Source organism: Coptis chinensis, chromosome 3, assembly GCF_015680905.1.
Source record: "Coptis chinensis isolate HL-2020 chromosome 3, ASM1568090v1, whole genome shotgun sequence".
Lineage (NCBI taxonomy): Eukaryota > Viridiplantae > Streptophyta > Magnoliopsida > Ranunculales > Ranunculaceae > Coptis > Coptis chinensis.
Window position 1 is genome coordinate 55,063,264 of NC_141458.1, and position 19,567 is coordinate 55,082,830.

The window sequence follows — 19,567 nt, forward strand, 5'->3', positions numbered from 1 at the left end:
GTCACCTTGCCAGTTCGTTGGCAACACTTAACGTTTGCTGAGGGTATTCGACTTGTTAAATGAGAGGTTGGGGTACTGTGTTGAGGTTGCTGATATTATTGAGCATTTCACTGTGAAGTGATCTCATGCCAATAATTTTAGTTTGCAGACGCTGATGGGGAAGTTGAGCATTCTGGATGGTGTAAGCAACGAGCTTTGGGATAGAAGGTCGTTGTTGTTAATTGGAAATTATTGTGCTAGTAGGTTTGGAATTCATACTAAGGTTTGAGATTTTTCTGGTATGTTTTGTGTCCTATGTTGTATACTGAGTAATATTTGTTTGTTTTCAACTGACGTTGGAACTGGTTCCTTTGCAAAGGTCGCTGTTACAAGTCGTACTAAATGGGGAGTGATTGAGAGGTTCGCTAAGCTTAGCCGACCTAAGAAGCAAGAGAAACTTCCTGAGGCAGCTACTTTCTTTGTGGAAAGGGGAGGTCGTGGAATAAGGCTTAAGCGGAGGAGTCAAAAGAAAAGGGCTCGAGGTCAGGTTGATAGTGAATCTTCTAGTGAGTTCGTCATGCAAAGGGAAGATAGTGGCGTTCTGGCCAGGGAACAAAGGAACAAGAGCTGGAGTGGGTCGCTGAGGCCTTTGGGAGGTGGTGGGCCTTCTGGGTGATGGTGGAATGCCCAGGTTTAGTGGTGGGAAGGGTCACCATTCTGGTTATGATCCTACTCTCTGAGAGAAAACCGAAGGAAGCGGTTGCTCTGGTAGATGTAGATGAACTGAAAGTTGTAGCTCGTGAACCGGGAAGTTTGTTAAAAAGAAAGTCTGTTGTTGATGATGATATGGCGTCTAAAGCAGCTCGTCTGGAGAGTATAATGGGGGCGGTGTCTGGTCATCATTCTATCGAAAAGAAGACTAGGCGTTCTGAAGGAGGATCGAGCTTTAAAGTGAGGTCGTTCCAAAGGGTCGATCTGAGAGATGACGATCTGACCCCATTTGAGAAGGAGACTGGTACAGCTACTGTGACTGTTATTCCTCCTACAAGAAGAGAGAAGTCTTCTAGTACTAGCATCTCCAGGTGTGTCTAACACTGCTGCACCTCGAGCCCTACGTTCTGGTTCTGCCTGTAAAGCAAGGTATTTATGCTCCAGATCATCGTAGTCTTTGGCCAGCTCATTCGCCTCTCCGAACAGAGTCTCATAGGCATCCTTCGCCACCCTGGCCGCAGCTGTTGCCTTCTCCACGTACCCAGTGTACATTGCCACCTCGTTAGTCGCCTCCTCTAGCATCGTTGCCATGACCATTTTCTCCAGAGCAAGCTGATCGTGCTGCTTCTTCAGTTCGTTATAACTCGTTTGGAGAGAGATTTGAACAGAACGTACGTTCTCTAGTTCCTCTTTCATCTTCTCTCGCTCGCCCTTTTCAGCATCAGCAATCACGGCCAACTCTTTCAACTTTTGATAACCGGGCCGGTACCCTTTCAACTTTTGATAACCAATAGATCATCATATGCAACAAAGGTAAAAAGGCCAAGTTACATCATAGAATATCCCAGTCCATCTCCATCAAGAATGATGCTATCCATAACATCTATGAACTCCATCAAGAATGATGCTATCCAGCAATGAACTCGTAATTGGAGCTGAATGAAAGCTACAGTCAGACATCATCACGTACTGGGTTTCTCCAGTATCGGGGTGAACATAGGTGACACCAGTCTCAAGCGCGATACCTTTCCCTTTGCCAAGACCAGCCTTAGCACTGCCCTTACCAGAAGACTTCTCTCTTCTTGCAGGAGGAATAATACTCATAGTAGTTGTACCCTTCTCCTTCTCAAACGGGGTCAGATCGTCATCTCTCAAATCGACCCTCTAGAACGACCTCACTTTAGAGCTCGATCCTCCCTCAAAACGCCTAATTTTCTTTTCGACATAACGGTGACCAGACTCTGCCCCCATTATGCTCTCCAAACGAGTTACCTTAGACGCCCTATCATCATTAACAATAGACTTTCTTTTTATCAAACCTCCCTGTTCACGAGCTACAACTCTCAGTTTATCTACATCCACCAGAGCAGCCACCCACTTCCTGGTTTGCTCTCGGGGAGTAGGATCAGAACTAGAATGGTGACCCTTCCCACCACTAAGCCTGGGGATTTCACCATCACCCAGAAGGCCCAACACTTCCCATAGGCCTTAGTGGCCCACTCCGGCTCTTGTTCCTTTGCTCCTTGGTCAGAATGCCACTATCTTCCCTCTGCATGATGAACTCGCTAAAATATTCACTATCAACTTGACCTCGAGCCCTTTTCTTTTGACTCCACCACTTGAGCCTTATCCCACGATCTCCCCTTTCCACAAAGAAAGTAGCTACCTCAAGAAGTTTCTCTTGCTTCTTAGCTCGGCTAAGCTTAGCAAACCTCTCAATCACTCCCCATTTAGTATCTCCTTGGTCTCCCCATTCAGTATCTCTTTTACATTGGTTTCTTTAAATATTTTTCTAATTTGTGAGTGGTTGTAAAATAATAGAACTGGTTTTCTGGGCTTGCTTGGGTAGTTCACTTCATGAAATGGTTGGGGATCAACCCAGATACATTAAGAGCTGATAACCTGGGGAAACTTGGGCAGTTCGTTTTATCTATTGCTTTAGTTTTAAGATTGGGATGAACTGGTTTCCACATAAGTGGCAGTTCAGTAGCTTTAAAGAACTGGTTTCCTAAGTGTGTTCAAGCAGTTCGTACTTGTATTTCTGAAATGCATATATACTTTGAAGTATGATCTTACTTTTGTCGAAATGTTTGTTGCATATACTTTCATAGGCATATGACCTAGAAATGTACATCTCGTTTGTCTAGGGAGACATAGGGTACTATGAAGTATTTAAGCTTGTGTGAGCATTGTAGCTTAAGTATGCGTGTTGCTCGTAGAGGGTGTTTTGCACTTAGCTGATCTTAGGAATATAGTTCCCCAACCAGCGAGAACTGTTAAGGCTATGTACCCTATGGGCTATATAGCCCTGAGCTCGAGTGATCATTGAGTCATTCAGAACGTTTGAGCTTTGGAGAGCGTTTAAGTTCGTTTGAATGTTTTGCTCTTAGAGAGCGTTATGCACTTAGTTGACCCTAGAAGTATAGGTCTCCAACCAGTGAGAAGTATTAAGGCTATGTAGCCCTGAGCTCGAGTGAGCATTTTAGTCATTCAGAATGTTTAAGCTTTGGAGAGCGTTTGAGTTTGTTTGAATATTTTGTTGTTAGAGAGCGTTCTGCACTTAGTTAACCCTAGAAGTATAGGTCCCTAACCAGCGAGAAGTGTTAAGATTATGTAGCATATGGGCCATGTAGCCCTGAGCTCGAGTTAGTATTTTAGTCATTCAGAACGTTTGAGCTTTGGAGAGTGTTTGAGTTCGTTTGAATGTTTTGCACTTAGAGAGCGTTCTGCACTTAGTTTACCCTAGAAGTATAGGTCTCCAACTAGCTAGAAGTGTTAAAGCTATGTAGGCTGTGGGATATGTAACCCTAAGCTCGAGTGAACATTTTAGTCATTCAAAACGTTTAAGCTTTGGAGAGCGTTTGAGTTTATTTAAATGTTTTTTCTCTTAGAGAGCATTCTGCACTTAGTTGGCCCTAGAAATATAAGTCTCTAACTAGCGAGAAGTGTTAAGGCTAAGTAGCATGTGGGCTATGTAGCTCTGAGCTCGAGTGAGCGTTTTGTTGAGGCGAACGTTTAAGCTTTGGAGAGCGTTGGTCCATAACTAACTTTAGCAATTATAAAATTTTAATTTTTAGTCTAAGACTTCGAACCTTGGGTTATTAAACAAGCTAGGATCTCTACCATTACACAAGAACGGCTTTTCTTGCTAGTTATTAACTATATAAGAAATATAAATAACATCTAATAGTAAACTAGTAAAGAAACATTTTAATTTTGAAAAACATAACTGGGTTGGACTCAAACCTTGGTTTATTGGAAAATGAAATGGCTCTAAGACCACTTGGGCCACTTTGAAGTTGTGAAAATGTATGTACTAAGTGAATTATATAATATTTTCAACAAACTTCGGTTAAACTTCGTCCGGTTTTTCTTGTAAAACTATTTTTAGTTCTTAGGTTTAGTCTACATTGGGATGGTCCATAACTAACTTTAGCAATTATAAAATTTTAATTTGTTAGTACTAAGACTCGAACCTTAGGTGACTATTAAACAAGCTAGGATTTTGATCCAATATACCCATTACATTACCACTTTTCTTGCTAGTTCCTTATTTTTTTCAAGACTAGGTTGGTTGGAAACTGTGAGGATTTACTCACTTGTTGTCTTCCTCAGAGTTTGTTGGTAGGATGCCACTCGAATGGCTGCTAGGTCGTGTCATTCTTCAAGGAAGTCGACTTCACTAGCAAGAATGGAGTCGATTCTGTCCAAATTCGATGATCTCCGATCGAGTCGTTGTAATTGTCATCTCGGTAAGGATGACGACCTCAGTACCATAGCATAGTAAGAATGGTGACTCACCTGTACTAGAATGAGTTGTCATTCTATGAGCCCATAGGATGTTTTCTAGTTGCATTAGCCACTGACTTTTGTTCTTTTCGATCTTTTTTTTCAAGTTGTCCAAAATTGCTTTGTTACTAGCTTCTTCTTGACCGTTGCTCTGAGTGTACTGGGGAGTGGAGAATGCGTGAACGATCTTCCATTTGGCCAAAAATTCTTTGAATATTTTTCCTTTGAACTGAGAGCCATTGTCTATTACCAATGTGTGGGGAGGCTAAATCTGGTAATGATGTTAGTCTAAATGAAGTTTCTAACATTAGACTCTTTGACATGAGCCAAGGGAATTGCTTCCACCCATTTTGTGAAGTAGTCTGTTGCAGCTAGGACAAACCGAAAGCCTGTGCTTTTCTATGGAATGAATGGACCCATGATGTCCAAGCCCCACATGTGAAATGGTCAAGGGCTAGCAATGTTGATCAGTTCACATGCTGACTGAATGTTGTTGTAGCCAAATGTTTGGCACTTAATGCATTTGAGTACATATTTCTTGGCATCGATTTGCATTCGTGGCCAGAAATATCCCTATGAGATTGGTTTGTGGGCAAGAGAGCGATCTCCTGCATGGTTTCCACATTCTCCCTCGTGGATTTATGCGAAAATCGTCTGACCTTGTTCTTGGCTTATGCACCTCAGATGGGGTCCTGCAGCCGATTTTTTGTAAAGTTTGCCATTGACTGGGTAGTAGCGACCTAACTGATATTGAACTTGTCTGGCCTTTGTGTGATCTTCTGGTGATTTGCCGAGCTGGATGTAATCTATAAGAGGTTGCATCCATGTTTGACTCATCTGAGATTCAGAGAGTGAGCATAGCTCGATAACTTCTAGGACGTGCTCATTTTGGTATGCAGGTCGGTTGACTACCTCGATAAGTAGTTTCCTAGTGTCACAGTTCGTTGTTTGGCTCACGAGATAGGCCAAGCTGTCAGCATGGCGATTCTCGTCCCGTAGAAAATGTTGTATGGTGACTCTTTTGAAATATGGTAATAATTGATCTATAACTTGAAGGTACTTAGAAAGGTTACCTTCATTAGTCGTATAATCATGAGCGACCTGGCAAACGACCAGTTGTGAATCGCTAAAGACCTTGAGCTCCTGAACATGAAGCTTTAGTGCCATACAGAGTCCCATGATCAGGGCTTCGTACTCCGCTTCATTATTGGAGGTCACAAAATTGATGCGAACTGAATTTTCCACCATGGAGCCATCTGGTGATTCTAGGACTATGCCTACTCCACTATGAATAGTGACTATATCGATGGGTCCAGTTGTTTAGAAGTCGGGACGTTCTCTTCTGGTTCCCAGTTCAGGTCGTCAACTTGGAAATCAGCTAAGAAATCAACAACGACTTATTTTTTGGGATGTTCTTGGGACGAACTCAATGTGGTGTTCCCCAAGTTCTTCTGCCCATACTGCCATGTGAGTTGTCTTATTGGCTTTAAGAAGGATCTTCTTAAGTGGCAGGTCGTTGAGTACTTTGATTGGATGTGCTTGGAAGTAGGGCCTGAACTTTCTTGCTAAAAAAAGCAGTGTCAGTACTGCTTTTTCAATGTGGGAGTAGTTATTCTCAGCTGGCAACAAAGTCTTGCTTGTGAAGTATATCGATTTCTCTACGTTCTGGTCTTCTTTGAAAAGAACTGAACTGATAGTGAAGTCAGAAACAACTAGGTACAGCCCCAGTGTTTCATCATTAATTGGTTTTGCCATCACAGGTGGTGATGTCAAATATTCCTTGAGAGTAGAGAACGCTCGGTGGCATTTATCATTCCAGGAGAATCATTCACCTTTCTTGAGGATTTATAGGAAAGGTCAGCACTTGTCTGACGCTCTCGATATGAATCGGTTTAGGGCGCCACCATTCCTGACAATTTTTGTATTTGTTGTTTTGTTGTTGGGTCGGGCATATCTAAGAATGCTCGAATCTGATTGGGGTTCTCTTCTATCCCTTGCTGAGATACTTGATATCCCAGAAATTTCTTGGAAGAGACGTCGAAGAGGCATTTCTCTGGGTTGAGCTTCATCTGAGTTCGTCTGAGTCTGGAGAACGCTTGTTCGAGATGATCTAAGTGATCTCCAGATTTCTTGCTTTTTATGACCATGTCGTCTATGTAGACTTCCATGGTGTCTCCTAACATGTCCTAGAACATTTCGGTGACTAACCGTTGGTAGGTCGCTCCAGTATTTTTTAGGCCGAACGGGAGGACGTTGTAACAATAGATGCCCTATTCTGTTACAAATTATGTTTTCTCTTGATCTTCTTCTGCCAGTGGGATCGCCACTGTAGGCATCCATGAATGACATAAGTTTGTGGTCAGCTGTTTGGTCCACAAGTTGGTCGATTCTTGGTAAAGGGAAGCCATCTTTAGGGGTTTCTTGGTTGACAATGGTGAAGTCGACACATAGGCGAACTGTGACGTTCTTTTTTAGGACTGCTACTATGTTAGCAATCCATTCGGGGTATTCCACTTCCCTAATGAAGCCTGCTTTTTTGAGATTGTTGATCTCATCGTTTATTGCTTTCTTGAACCTAAGAGATAACTTCCTTGGTCATTGGCGAACTGGCTTTGCATTATGGTTAACATTTAACTTATGGCATGCAATATTGGGATCAATACCAAGCACATCGATATACGACCTAGCAAAAACATCTTTATTTAATGATAAAAAGCTTACAAGTTATGCCTTGAGAGTAGGATCAAGGTTAGCTCCTACATAAATGAACTTGGGTCGTCCTCAGTTCCTAGGTTAACTTTTTCCTTCATCTCGGTCAGAGTAGCGGCTTCAGTAGGCTGAACAACCTCTGGGGCCTTGGTCTCTTGCGGTCTCTTTTATTTGAAAGGGTAGGACGACCTTTGGGGTCTGGACTTCGGGAGGGATGTTTTTTATTGAGCCCCCGGTGTGCTCTTTAGTGAGGTCGCTGTGGTGGGTGTTGGTCAAGGTCTTGACCTCAGAGATGAAGTCTTCTGCCAGCTTGGTTTTGGTGATCTCACCTTTGTTTTTGAGTGAAGCCCCAGTGGGTTTGCTAACTAAGTGGATTTGATTATAGTTATGAACATCAAGCTGGTTGCTGCGGAGCTCCATCATGCCTCTAGGGTTGGGGAAACGCAACACTTGATGATGTGTTGGTGGGACTGCTTACATCTTATGAATCTAATGACATCCTAGTATAGTAGTATAGGACGAGTTGACATCTAGAACATTGAAGCGTATGTTGATGCTGACTTTGTCTTCATGAGATCCCACCAAGACAGGTAAAATGATGTCACCTATTGGATCATATCTTGACCCGATAAAGCCATAGAGGGGGGTTATTAGATCGACCATAACTGATTTGGGCAAGTTCATCTCTTTCAGAGTATGATAGAATAAGATATCGCACTAACTTCCTGGATTAATCAGGATGCGTTTGACAGTCCAGTTGCTGATTTTGATGTGGGCTACCAAGGCATCATTATGTGGGAGGCACACCTTGTTGAGGTCGGCTTCAGTAAAGGTGATATCTCCTAAGCTGCGGCCATTTATGTGTGGGATGGGGGCCGCTTGTGAGGAGAACTAGTAGACTTCGTGTAGGGCGCTCACTCATCTCCTTTTCTCTCTGGAGGATGTGATGGAATCGTCTTGGAAGGTGATCATGTTGATGGTTCTGTTGGTGTCTCTGTCAGAGGAGAGCTGGCGATGCTCATGACGCGATCGCTCTTTAAACGTCCTCTCGCATGAGAACGAGCTCGGCTGCTTGGGCGTGGTGAAGTTCGGCTTCGCTCCTTGCGAGCCATGAGTTTGTGATGCAGGTCGCCATCGGGTATATCGATATAATGTTTGAGATGCCTGCCTCGATGAGGTCTTGAAGGTAGTACTTGAGCCCCCAACATTCGTTGGTCTCATGGCACTTTACTTTATGGAAAGCGCAGTACGGCTTCCCTGGTGTGTCCTCTGGCCGTTTTACCTCAGGTTGGTAATAGGTCGTGTTTTTTATTTTCTCCAGTATGTAACTTGGAGATCTTGTAAGCACAACGAACTCTCTTTAAGTTTGATTTCGGTTGCTGGTCTGCTGACCCTGTTGGCTGGGTCGCTTGTTGAAGGACATGGCATTATCTGAGATCGCAGCGACCTCACCTGCGGCTTTTAACCTTTCTTTTTCAATGCCTTCAGCAAGCTTAATGTACTTCTCCATGCGTGCGTACAGTTCGGCCAATGTTTCAGGACTCTTTCATGAGCGACCTGGAGAGATCAGTGTTTTTCCTGATCGCATTTAAGAAGGCTACTAAGGCGTACGACTCCTTGAGGCCACTCTCCATGGACAGTAGCACTATCTTGAAACGTCCTAGGAAGGTGTGAATTGGTTCGTCACTCTTCTGAGACAATTGGAAGAGTGAATTGAGGTCGGATGTCTTACGTCTATTGTGGACGTACTGGCTAGAGAACTGGTCAGTGAGCTTTTTGAAGCTGTCAATTGAGTTTGGTCCTAGCGAGTAGAACTAGTCGATAGCTCTGTTTTTTAAGCTTGTTGGGAACAAGTGACATTGCAAGTGGTCGAACTCTTGCACACTATAGAGTGCAAGGCTCTGAATGTAGCGAGTTATATGCTGACCAGGGCACGTGCTGCCGTCGAACATTGAGAACCGAGGCTGAATGAAATCTTGAGGGGAAGCTTTATTGAGTATTTTGAGCGTGAATGGTGATGCCCGGTACTTCTTCAGCATCTTCTGGACGACCTGAGTGGCGTCTTTCTTCCCATTGCTTTGTTCAATTCACTGGGAGAGGCTATTGATCTGCTGTTTGGCCTCATTAATCTCGTCCTCAATGGTAATTCCATTCGGGTTCTGAGACTCGACCTGGGTTTTGAGAGTGGCATTTGATCTTCACACTTTGCGGGTCTTAGAGATTTGATTTCTCTACTCCGTTCGGTGTAAACTCAAGTCCTTACTCACAGTTCTTCGTGCGTTTAGTCTGAGTAGGAATTCAAACCAACCTAAAGTCTAGGATAGCTTACAACTTTATTATGCTCCTTAGGAAACTAGTAAGTAAGTTTTTATTGTGGATTTGCTAGCTAAGGTTTGCTTTGTTTAAGTCCTAACGGATGCTTAAAATGCGAAATACAAAAAAAATGGAAAAACTACGATTTTTAACTTGTAATTTAAAGAGAAAGAAAGAGTAGAGGATCATGATACTCATACAAGGACTCGTTATACTCCATTAAATTCAGATTACTACCATCTCTAAGCCATTTTGGGTTCATTATCAAACCCGAAACGGATAGAACGTCGATCCCTAACGAGATGAACTCATCTCTAAGTCCATTTCCCTAACATAAGGAGTTGAACTAGGATTTCATCTCTGAAATACCATCTCAACTCCTGGACTCATACAACATATTCCTGTCAAATATGGAAATAAGAGGTTAAATAAGACCCGCGCGCGCGGCTAGCCCAGGCATAAAAAGGGAGGCGCACGCAAGTCCTTCTTAACTTCCAGGCCTCAAGTTTGGCCGGACACTACCATTTTGGGGTAGTATGCTACATGTGTCCTTAAGTCTAGGCAGTGAATCCTACTTCTAAGAAATTTATACGAATCCTCACATGAGCATCATTAACCCTCCACCTTAGAGGGTTTTAGCTCATGATCCTTGGATTACTTGAAAGCTACAAGATATATATGTTAAAGAGAGAAAGAAAGAAGAAAGGAATGCAAACAAACTGATTAATACCTAAAGAAAATAATGAACTTTTATTTAATAACTCATCATGTTCTCCATTAACACTATTACAAGCTTTCTAATAAAACTAAAAACTAAAAATTAAACAAGACAAGAAACAAGAAAAGGAATCCAACAAGGGAGAAATTAATGCTCTAAAATCAGCCCCCCTAATACATAAGAAAGCTTTCTCTCTTCTCCCATGTGAAACACCCCCCTCATTTACTTTCTTCTTATCCAAACACTAAACCCCCTATTGACACCTTGCATTTTTACATAATTATCACCTAAATCCAACTAACTTCATTAATTGCATGCAAGGTGTCAACTTTGTGCCAATTATTTACACCTTTGTCTTGACTTGCATGATGACTCATCAAATCTTATCGGCCCGCATAGTGGGACCATGTGCAGTGTCTAGTGGCGGTCCGGTCTTTTGGCATTTTTACAACTTCCAGCCTATGCGTAGAGTTCGTCACAGTGATCGTCTGAGCAACTCACTTGTCGCATTCGGAGTCCTGGTTCAAGAGATATGAGCTTCGGAAGTTTGATGCTTCTGTGCACGTATTCCTATTTCTGACTTGATTCTATATTGTTTTAGTCTTTGGGCTTTAGTCCGGATTTGTTGGGCTTCATATGGGCTTAATCGGAAAGCGTATGTATACTCCCTATTCCGTGCTTAAATGCTGGCTTTATCATCATTTTTACGTTGGTTGCTTCAACCTGCAAAAGCACGAGAATACGATTATTTCATGATTATTAAGCACAAAATCAACCGAAATGTTACGTCTCTACGGGGTTTTATAGTACAGTTTTGGGTGCTTATCACACCACCCCCAAACAGCAATTTGCTTGCACTACACCATATGAAGGAATTTCTAACAATTGCATTTTTTCATTTGTAACACTTACTCAGCCGTTAGTAATTTAATGACAGTTAGTATTCCGTTACTAAGTCATGTAACCGTTAGTAAATTAGTTGAATAATTTTGTGACCTTTATCAGTTATTAACTAACGGATACGTAAGTGTTACCACTGTTAAAAAACAAAACAAATAGCAATATCGGACTAAATAAAAAAAGGCGAAAATTTAAGCGGGATTATTTTCAGCTCGCGCTCGTTAGGTCAACTGCCCTTAAGACCTTATCTAAGAGAAAACATAAGCAAAAAGAAGCAAAGGGTTGCCGCCGCGACTGCCACGGTAAGTAATCATCTTCCTCTCTGATTTCTTCCTCGTTGTCTTCCTCGATTTCTCCCTTTTCAATTCGTGATTAATAAGATATATTTGCTGAGTCATGGTTCTATACATCTCCAAATTATCCCCCTTCACGGGAGTTCTATTTACGGATTGACATTGTTTTATTGCTTGATTTTGATAAATTAGGGATTTTGGTTTTTGATAATATTGTTTGTAAAAGTTAAAATGAGGACCTTTTTTTTTAAAAAAATTTTTTTTTTGTTTTTTTAGGTTTGGGTTATTTTTTTAGGTTAGTTTGATTTTACCCCTTTCATGCAAATTTCCATTTTTATGTCACTCCAAACTTTAGGATTATATAGGGCAAGGAAAATAACTTTCTTGATTTATCTTTTTTGTTTATGGAAATATGTAAAGTGTTTGAACTCTATTTTATCTCTTGTTGGTTTATAGCAATTTGTTGAGGTATATTAATGTGTGGGAATTGTAGGGTTTGATTTTTCTTTACTTGTTAATTCATGGCCTACCTTGAAGCCCCACTGATAGAGGTTTCAAACCTAAAGTTTTCTTGTCCCAAGTAGCCATGACTAAATGAATGCCCTTTTGTACTGATTTCTAAATTTTGCAATGTCAAACTGTTGGTAAAGTTAGAAGTGAAGGAGTGTGGTAGAATTGCAGTGAAAAATTTAAGACATTAGTTAATTCACTTTGATAAGCTGTTATTTTTTTTTTTGATATACAGCTTTTGTACTAAAGTTGCATTTGGGTGGTCCTGCTTTTGTGGAAAACGTTAATATCTCTCCCAAATCGAAAGTTGCATACCCATCTGATGTAGCAGATAGTCAAGTTGATTCTGAGATGAACTTGAATGCCTCTGAGATGGATGGAAATTGCAAAGGTACTCTTTTATATGTAAATGTTTTTATTAGAATCCTATCCTCTTTTCTCATATCTTTTCATGATGTTTTTGTATTTCTCAATTGTATTTCAGAGAGTGAAGTGTTCATTCTGTTTGTACAGAATAATAATGTTTTTTAAAAGCAACGAGCATATTATAGAGGGTAGTTATAGGGGTAATGGGTAGAGTTATAAGTGTCATTGTCAAGATAGTTTATTTATTTAACTCTTGCTAAATTAAGAAGGGGAAACAAATGAGGAGGCTCTGTTAACGGTAAGTAAGCTAGGAGGTGCTCATAGTGAACCTCAGTGCATTTGTATAAAAGGTAGTTGCCTTACTTTTATTTTGGTGCTGCAAACAGTGGTTGCTTTGATATTTCTCCCTTCAGATGGGCATTTCAGCTTATGGTTGCTTGAAGTCAGAAAATCATGATTTACTTCATCTTTACTGCTGATTCTTGTTGTGTAAAAATTGAGAATGCCTTTTCTTTTCAACTATGGTTTGAAGTGATCCATTAGACCATTGCAACAGTAAAACTTGGGTGCCCGCTCACATATACAAACTGATTCAACAAAAAATTGGTTTATGCTAATAGTAAAATGGTTTATGCTAACTGGTCATTTCATATACTCAACTTTTTTATATTCAACTATGCAAAGGAGAATGGGCCATGTGAGGAGTGATTCACAAATTTGTTTCTTTCTATGGAGGGGCTTACTATTAGTTCCCATTTTCTGTGTGCAACTATGGGTTGGGAATTGGTAACTAAATAAGTTTGGAACATAGTCGGCCTCTATAAGCAATTTTTTATTTCTTAGTCATCATTAATAGAAGCTATGCCATTCATGGTTATAACGATTTGTGTTAGATTAGTCTTTTATGTTAGAACTTGGTCGATTGCTTTGTTTGAAATGATTTTTGTTTGTAGTATTAGTATGCACCGCTTGGTCGGTTTATGGTCTTTACTAAATAGTTGGTCCATCTTGAAAGTGGATAGATAGTAGTAATATATATAGTATAGCATGATTGCGCATATGCATCTTGTAGCTTCGATTTTAGCTTTTAGTCTCATCTTTGTTGTTTTATTTGCCTTGTTGCCTATCACTTACCAAATTGGATCGATGGTTCAAGGCTTATTGTTTCATTGGCATGTTTACCACTTAGTTACTTCAAATTGGCTTCTACATGTTGTTAATTTCCAATTCTATCTCGTCTTCTTTTATGATTTAAAACTTAATTTGTTACGCCTCGCATACCTAATTTCTTATAATTGTTTATCTAGGAAATATAAAATTATTGAATGAATATCCATGTGCTTGAGAAAAAAATGTTATTTTCATTGACAAGGGTTGTGAGTATATTTACCCTATCTTACTCTGCCAATGCAAACGTAAGAAAGTTTTTGCATTGCCCGGTTCAAGCCCAAACAAAGGAGGAAGGAGGGGGTCTCTTGGACGTCTCTTTCTAAACAAAGTATATATGTGTATACAACATGTTGGGCCGGTGGTTAATATATCAAGGTAATGGTGGTATTATGGCTGTGATGCTTGTCATTTTTTTTTTGAATGTAGAATCAATGTTATGCTAGTTTTTTTTTTTTTTTTTTTGCTAATGTGTAGATGTGCCATATGGTAATTTAGCGTCTATATTTTGATGAATTGGTGGAGTCTATCACATGCATTGGCAATGGCAGTTCCAAGGGGGGGATTGTATGTGGGGTAGTGAAAGGTGAGGTAACTATTAAACTTGTTGAAGTGAGATCTGCGAGGTTTTTATTCCTTGGTTGCCACACCTTTGTTCTTTAATTACTAGGCTTTTTAATAAACTTTGTAGGTTCCCACTCAGATTTCTCTGGGCCAACTTCTAGAAGCACAACTTGTATTGCAATTGTTCCAAACAACCATGTTGTTGTCGCAAATGCTGGTGACTATCATTGTGTGATATCAAGGAAGGGTGAGGTAACTATTAAAATTGGCACAATCTTATTAACATGTGATGCTCTTGTAAACATGTGTTATAAGCTATTCATATTGTTACAACTTTGGGTAGTTGATAGTGTTCAAACTTGCCTTGTCTCCTGTTGATTAGTTTTGGTAGTTGATGTTGTTGCCTTGTCGCATAGGGTTCTTTTATATTCAAATACTGTGTAAGTATCCAGTCTCATGTTGGTATTTGATGTTGGTATTTTTTTTTTTTTTTTTTCTATAGCCAAATTATGTTTTTCCGTGGTTAACTCATCAATTTTTATTGTGGTGAGGTCAGTGCTTTTACCCGATTCTGTTAAATTTTTTGAAGTACTATTTATGGTAATACAATTCAGTCCTCTATTTGTGTCATTTGTTTGGTATGTGGTAGCACTGGATTAACATAGAAATGGGATTGCTTATGGAAAGTATGCTCTCTAAAAGTCTTAAATTGGTGAAATAGTTTAGTCCTCCACATTAACAAGTGTCAGTCCTTGAGAATAGGCAGGTTGCTGACTCTCTATTTGGTGACTCGACATTGATGGTGGTATATGTTTGACAGTTCTTTTGGTGGGAAGTTGGAATGCAACAGATATTGCACATCCATCGGCCTGGCATTTATGTCTGTTGGGGATGCTTGGTATGGGTTGTCAACCCTCAATACACATTACTATACATGAATGTCAGTCATCTTTCAATTGAACTGTGGTGTGGACTGTTATTGTACACTTTTTGCATGCACTCTTGCAAATCACTCCTTTGTATATATTTCAAGGTCTGACTATTCAATGTGTAGGATCAGACAGAGTGCATACATGGAGAGGGCTATCATCCAATATATATAGTATTCAATCTATACATTGTATTCTTGATGGTACTTCTAGCAATATACAAAGATTGCGGATGAATGCAGAACTATCATGGTGACTTTGGAATATATATAAACATGTCACATAGGTATTTGTGGGTAAAACGATGTGCATGTGTCTCTTTTATGTTGGTCTGTTATTGGAGAACATGGGTTGGTGGGATTTTTATATTGTTATTAAAATCGAAAGTTTCATAATGAAATTCCCATCTATTAAAATATAGATAACGATTGTCGGAAGACTCTTGTTACTTGTTAGTTACCCCATGATAGCATGTTGTTCAAACTGAATAAATAAATGCAGCAAACGCTCAATGTTTATGTCCAACTCTTTTTAATTTTTCTGTATCCCAAATATACCAAGTCCCAGATATAATCTTTTTCCTTGGTTTGTTAACTGCCCTAGGCTTCTGGTACCAAGCCTGGATGTACAGATGGTGGCAGCTGGGATATAACTTGTTCTGGATTTCCCACCCTAAAGAAACTTTATCCCGCCCGTAGCTTAAGGTTTTAAATTTAAAGTTCTGCTGTAGGTTCTTTTCAATTTTTCAGTTGTTCGAAAAGGTATACTTTGACAGACAATTTCTTTGATGGATTCTTTTAGATCGTTGGACACTCATTAGCTAGGCGGAGGCACTGCAGCACTTCTAACATATGCATTAAGGGAGCAACGGGATTTCTCAGTGGCTACGTGTGTTGCATTTTCTCCAGGTATGTGTACGTTGTGTAATATATGTTTGACTTGTAATAATTGTTCCAGACACTATTTTATTGTTTCTTTTTTTGCTTTTTTTTCATGTCCCAGTTGCAACAGCTTTCAAACAAAACAAAACCAAGAAAAAAGTTTGCTCTGTTCTAGATTTAATTTAGATCGAAGCTCACTCTCTATAAAGTTGTTTGTTGGAAACAACTTTCTCACCATCTTCATAACTGATTAGATTTTAACTTAGCAGCTGCTTGCATTTGTATGACATGGGATCTGGCAGAGTCGGGCAAACACTTTATTACTTCTGTTGTAAATGGAGCAGATTTGGTGCCTACCATTTCAGCTGCTTCAGTAGATGACTTGCGCTTTCTGTACTGGGACTTCCATTCTTCTAGACTTTATGTATTACTATTATTTCTTATTTCCTCATATATGAGCAGAAGCATTATACTTCTGAGTAAGCATAGAATTTGGGCCGACTAGCTGAATTGTCAAATCCGAGATATTACTTTCGTCATTGTCTTATGTTTGTTTCTCTTTCCTTCTGTAGGTAACAACATATGCTTGGCTAAATGATTTGCATAGCCAGATTGAGCACACAAGAATCCTAAGCACTGTCTATCGTTATGCATCAATTTTGGGTTCTCGCCTTCCATCCATTGCTAGTGCTAGGTAAAAAGTTGCTGGTGCTGAGGGATTTCTTTCCCCATTTCAAATGGTACTTTCGGGTAAGACCTAACTACTACCTTCCACAAATAAAACAAAATATTGCATGGATTTGTACCTGGCATTTTCGCCGCCTGCCTTGTGTAAGGAATTTAATTTGGTACGTATGAGCCTAGATTAAAATGTTGACAATATAAATAATTATATTCTTGACAATATAAATAATATGTTGAGAAGTACTAGATTAAGATATAGCGTTTTGTTTTCTGAAATGATTGAAAACTTCAGATTTTGGGATTGGATGTATGTGCTGATACCTTGGTGGGAAATGATATGTTGAGAGGTATCTCTGGTGGACAAATGAAGCGAGTCACGATAGGTAGAACATAGTCTGATGTGTAGTTAGAATTCCATTCATATGACTTACCTTTGAACCATTTATTCTAGGCCCTATTGCCTAATGTTTTATAGGGGAAATGCTTGCTGGAGCAGCAAAGGCATTGTTCATGGATGAAATATCTATAGGTTTGGACAGCAAAGGCATTGTTCATGGATGAAATATCTACAGGTTTGGACAGTTCAACAACTTTCCAGATAGTGAATGCTTTGAGGCAAACCATCCATATTCTCCAAGGGACTGCCGTCATCTCGCTCCTTCAACCAGCTCTAGAGACTTGTGACCTTTTTAATGAGATTATTCTAATCTCAGATGGTCAGATTGTGTACCAGGGTCCACGTGAGAATGTACTTGAATTCTTTGGATTGATGGGCTTCCAATGTCCTGACAGAAAAGGAGTTGCTGACTTTTTTGCAAAAGTAAGTTTCATTCAGAAAACTACCCTACTTTTTCTTTATTTTCCATTTGCTATTATCCCATGTGAGTCTTTTAGAAAGACTGGGGTTGAGATTGAACTTTTGTTTGTATGATAGCTAGGTGACCTCAAAGAAAGATCAGAAATAGTATTTGAGGATGACAAGAGCAAGAGCCATCATGCAACTTTGACAATGAAGAAGTTTGGGGTTTAACAAGAAGGAAGGAACTCTTAAAAGCTTGCATCGCAAGAGAATATTTGAGGATGAAGAGGAACAGTTTTGTGTACATCTTCAAATTGACATAAGTGAGTTTCATGTTTCAAGATAGAAAATCTTGCTCAATACCTGTTGATCTCTTACTGATTTTTTTTTTATTATTCATGTTGCAGCTTACCATAATGGCATTCAACACATCGACACTCTTACTGTGTACAGAAATGTCTTGTGATGATGTAGCAGATGGTGGTATATATATGGGAGCTCTATTTTATAGTCTTCTTTTGCATATGTTGTATTTGTGATTGGGCTATGTTAATTGGAAATCGTATATATGTATGGTAAAGATTGTTAGTTTTATGGATGAATAGAAGAATTTTTTTAATATATTGTAGAGTGAAAAGGTTGCATGTGGTGCTTGTAAAAGATTGTGTTGTAGCATTCTAGGTGGGCTGACAAAAAAAAGGGCCAGGAAATTCAATTTTCTTTTTAAAAAAAAAACGAAAAAGTATTAGTAACGGATACAAAACCGTTAGAAATATTTTAACCAAACAGTTCTAGTAACGGAAAAGCAAACGTTGGAAAGGGGTAATTACCAACCCTTCTATGTGTTGGGAACGAATCCTTATCTAAATTAATAACTGTTACTAATTAATTGTAACGGTTGATATGTGTTGTTGAAATTAATTTTAGTAACACTTATGAATCGTTAGTAAATTTCCTAACGGATACTATCCGTTACTAATATCTGTTACTGTTCATTTGTCACGCATTTGTGTAAACGCAAGATAACCGTTACTAATATTTTTTGTAACGGATGTGCATCCGTTACTAATGTCCTATTATGGTGTAGTGTTGTCCTCAAGCAAAGAAGAGACATTAAAACAGATAAGTGGCCAAAACTGTGCAGTCCTAAGCTAATTCTCGTTTCGCAAAGTGCGGTTGCATTGACCGTATGCAACAAGGTCTTAAACCACTAAGAATTCCCTAGTGGACGAGTTATAGCCTCGTGAGAGTTTTCCAGAGAAGATACTCACAAACTTCATCTATACTACAATGACTTAGTAACAAAAGCTTGTTTCCTAAATTGATCTCATATATCTATACATCTCCTTAGTGGGGAACGAGGATTCATTCTTTTGAAACTCAAGTTAATATGCATACAATAATTAGAACATCTACATATGAACATGCATTATAACACCCCGGCTTTTTCTTTTGTTTTCCTAGTATAAAAAATAATAATAATAATAATAAATAATAATAATAATGAAAATAGATAATGGATAGATGATAACTATCAGATAAGGATAAAAGCCCCGTAGGTAAATAGATAAGGGTGGTTGTCCTTATTTTTTAAGGTTTTCTCCGTAAAAGTTTTTTGGGAAAAAACAATGAGGGTTTTAGAAAAAAAAAAAAAAAAAAAGTTTTCTTGTGGTGAGAAAAGAAGTTTTTCCGATAGGTATAATAATCGAGAGAGCTAAAAGGTGAGTAGTTATATATTTTTCTTAATCTAATTCATCATAAAACAAAGAAAAAGACTTTACTCTCGGAGTTTCGCCCGTTTTTGTTACATTTTATTCTTCTTACGCTAGTTTTTCTTGTCGGTGCCTAATGTTGAACTAGTTAAATGTTATATATGGTTTTCTTAAATATTGAAGTTTGTTGAATCAATAAACTCTGTTATGTGAATTAATGTCCGCGCAAACCGAAAGAGAAGAATTGTCCGGGCATATGGCTTGAACCGTATAATAGGTATACCGCCGATGTTGGTTGATGTCGGAATTAAGGGGTTGTTATCTTGGTTGATTGGTTGAAATTAGGTGGGATGGTGAACCTCTGTCGAAGCATTTAACAGCGTAATGGAGGCGACCTCGAATTGGGACGACCCTTTTATTGTTGTTTGCTTGGTGGGTGTCGGTGATTGGACGAAATGCATAAAGCTCAAGACATCGTTAATGGCGCACTTGCCATTCATTACGGTATTGAAGATTTTGAGATTTTGTATTTATTTTGTGTTT

At 39.3% G+C, this 19,567-nt stretch overlaps 2 protein-coding genes across 17 annotated transcripts; both read left to right on the forward strand.

The window, feature by feature from the left end:
* The first annotated feature begins 11,080 nt into the window (after positions 1-11,080).
* On the forward strand, positions 11,081-16,547 carry LOC147510066 (putative protein phosphatase 2C 11). Of its 15 annotated transcripts, none has more exons than XR_015218733.1 (8): positions 11,081-11,421; positions 12,158-12,313; positions 13,661-13,833; positions 13,933-14,041; positions 14,147-14,271; positions 15,552-15,652; positions 15,750-15,856; positions 16,402-16,547. XR_015218733.1 is itself a non-coding variant. In XM_086602131.1 (6 exons), exons 1-5 carry the CDS (start codon positions 12,274-12,276, stop codon positions 15,734-15,736), a joined length of 357 nt encoding a protein of 118 aa, XP_086458257.1. In that variant the 5' UTR covers positions 11,429-12,273; the 3' UTR covers positions 15,737-15,856; positions 16,402-16,547. The 15 variants fall into 15 exon arrangements, 6 of the variants coding, with proteins under 6 accessions (XP_086458257.1, XP_086458255.1, XP_086458256.1 ...); XR_015218735.1 differs by having other exon boundaries at positions 12,172-12,313; XR_015218736.1 differs by lacking the exon at positions 11,081-11,421 and having other exon boundaries at positions 11,429-12,313; positions 13,933-14,046.
* A 34-nt stretch (positions 16,548-16,581) lies between these two features.
* Positions 16,582-17,933, forward strand: LOC147510067 (ABC transporter G family member 36-like). Of its 2 annotated transcripts, none has more exons than XM_086602127.1 (5): positions 16,582-16,896; positions 16,989-17,042; positions 17,086-17,333; positions 17,452-17,635; positions 17,720-17,933. In XM_086602127.1, exons 1-4 carry the CDS (start codon positions 16,851-16,853, stop codon positions 17,476-17,478), a joined length of 375 nt encoding a protein of 124 aa, XP_086458253.1. In that variant the 5' UTR covers positions 16,582-16,850; the 3' UTR covers positions 17,479-17,635; positions 17,720-17,933. The 2 variants fall into 2 exon arrangements, with proteins under 2 accessions (XP_086458253.1, XP_086458252.1); XM_086602126.1 differs by having other exon boundaries at positions 16,583-16,896; positions 17,448-17,635.
* The last annotated feature ends 1,634 nt before the right edge of the window (positions 17,934-19,567 follow it).

Coding starts and splice junctions, on each gene's coding strand:
- LOC147510066 (XM_086602128.1), top strand. CDS start 12,274: ATGAACTTGAATGCCTCTGAGATGGATGGAAATTGCAAAG. Junction 12,314..14,146: donor GATGGATGGAAATTGCAAAG/GTACTCTTTTAT, acceptor TAAACTTTGTAG/GTTCCCACTCAGATTTCTCT. Junction 14,272..15,749: donor TGATATCAAGGAAGGGTGAG/GTAACTATTAAA, acceptor GGATTCTTTTAG/ATCGTTGGACACTCATTAGC.
- LOC147510067 (XM_086602126.1), top strand. CDS start 16,851: ATGTTGAGAGGTATCTCTGGTGGACAAATGAAGCGAGTCACGATAG. Junction 17,043..17,085: donor CATGGATGAAATATCTATAG/GTTTGGACAGCA, acceptor AAATATCTACAG/GTTTGGACAGTTCAACAACT. Junction 17,334..17,447: donor TTGCTGACTTTTTTGCAAAA/GTAAGTTTCATT, acceptor TTTGTATGATAG/CTAGGTGACCTCAAAGAAAG.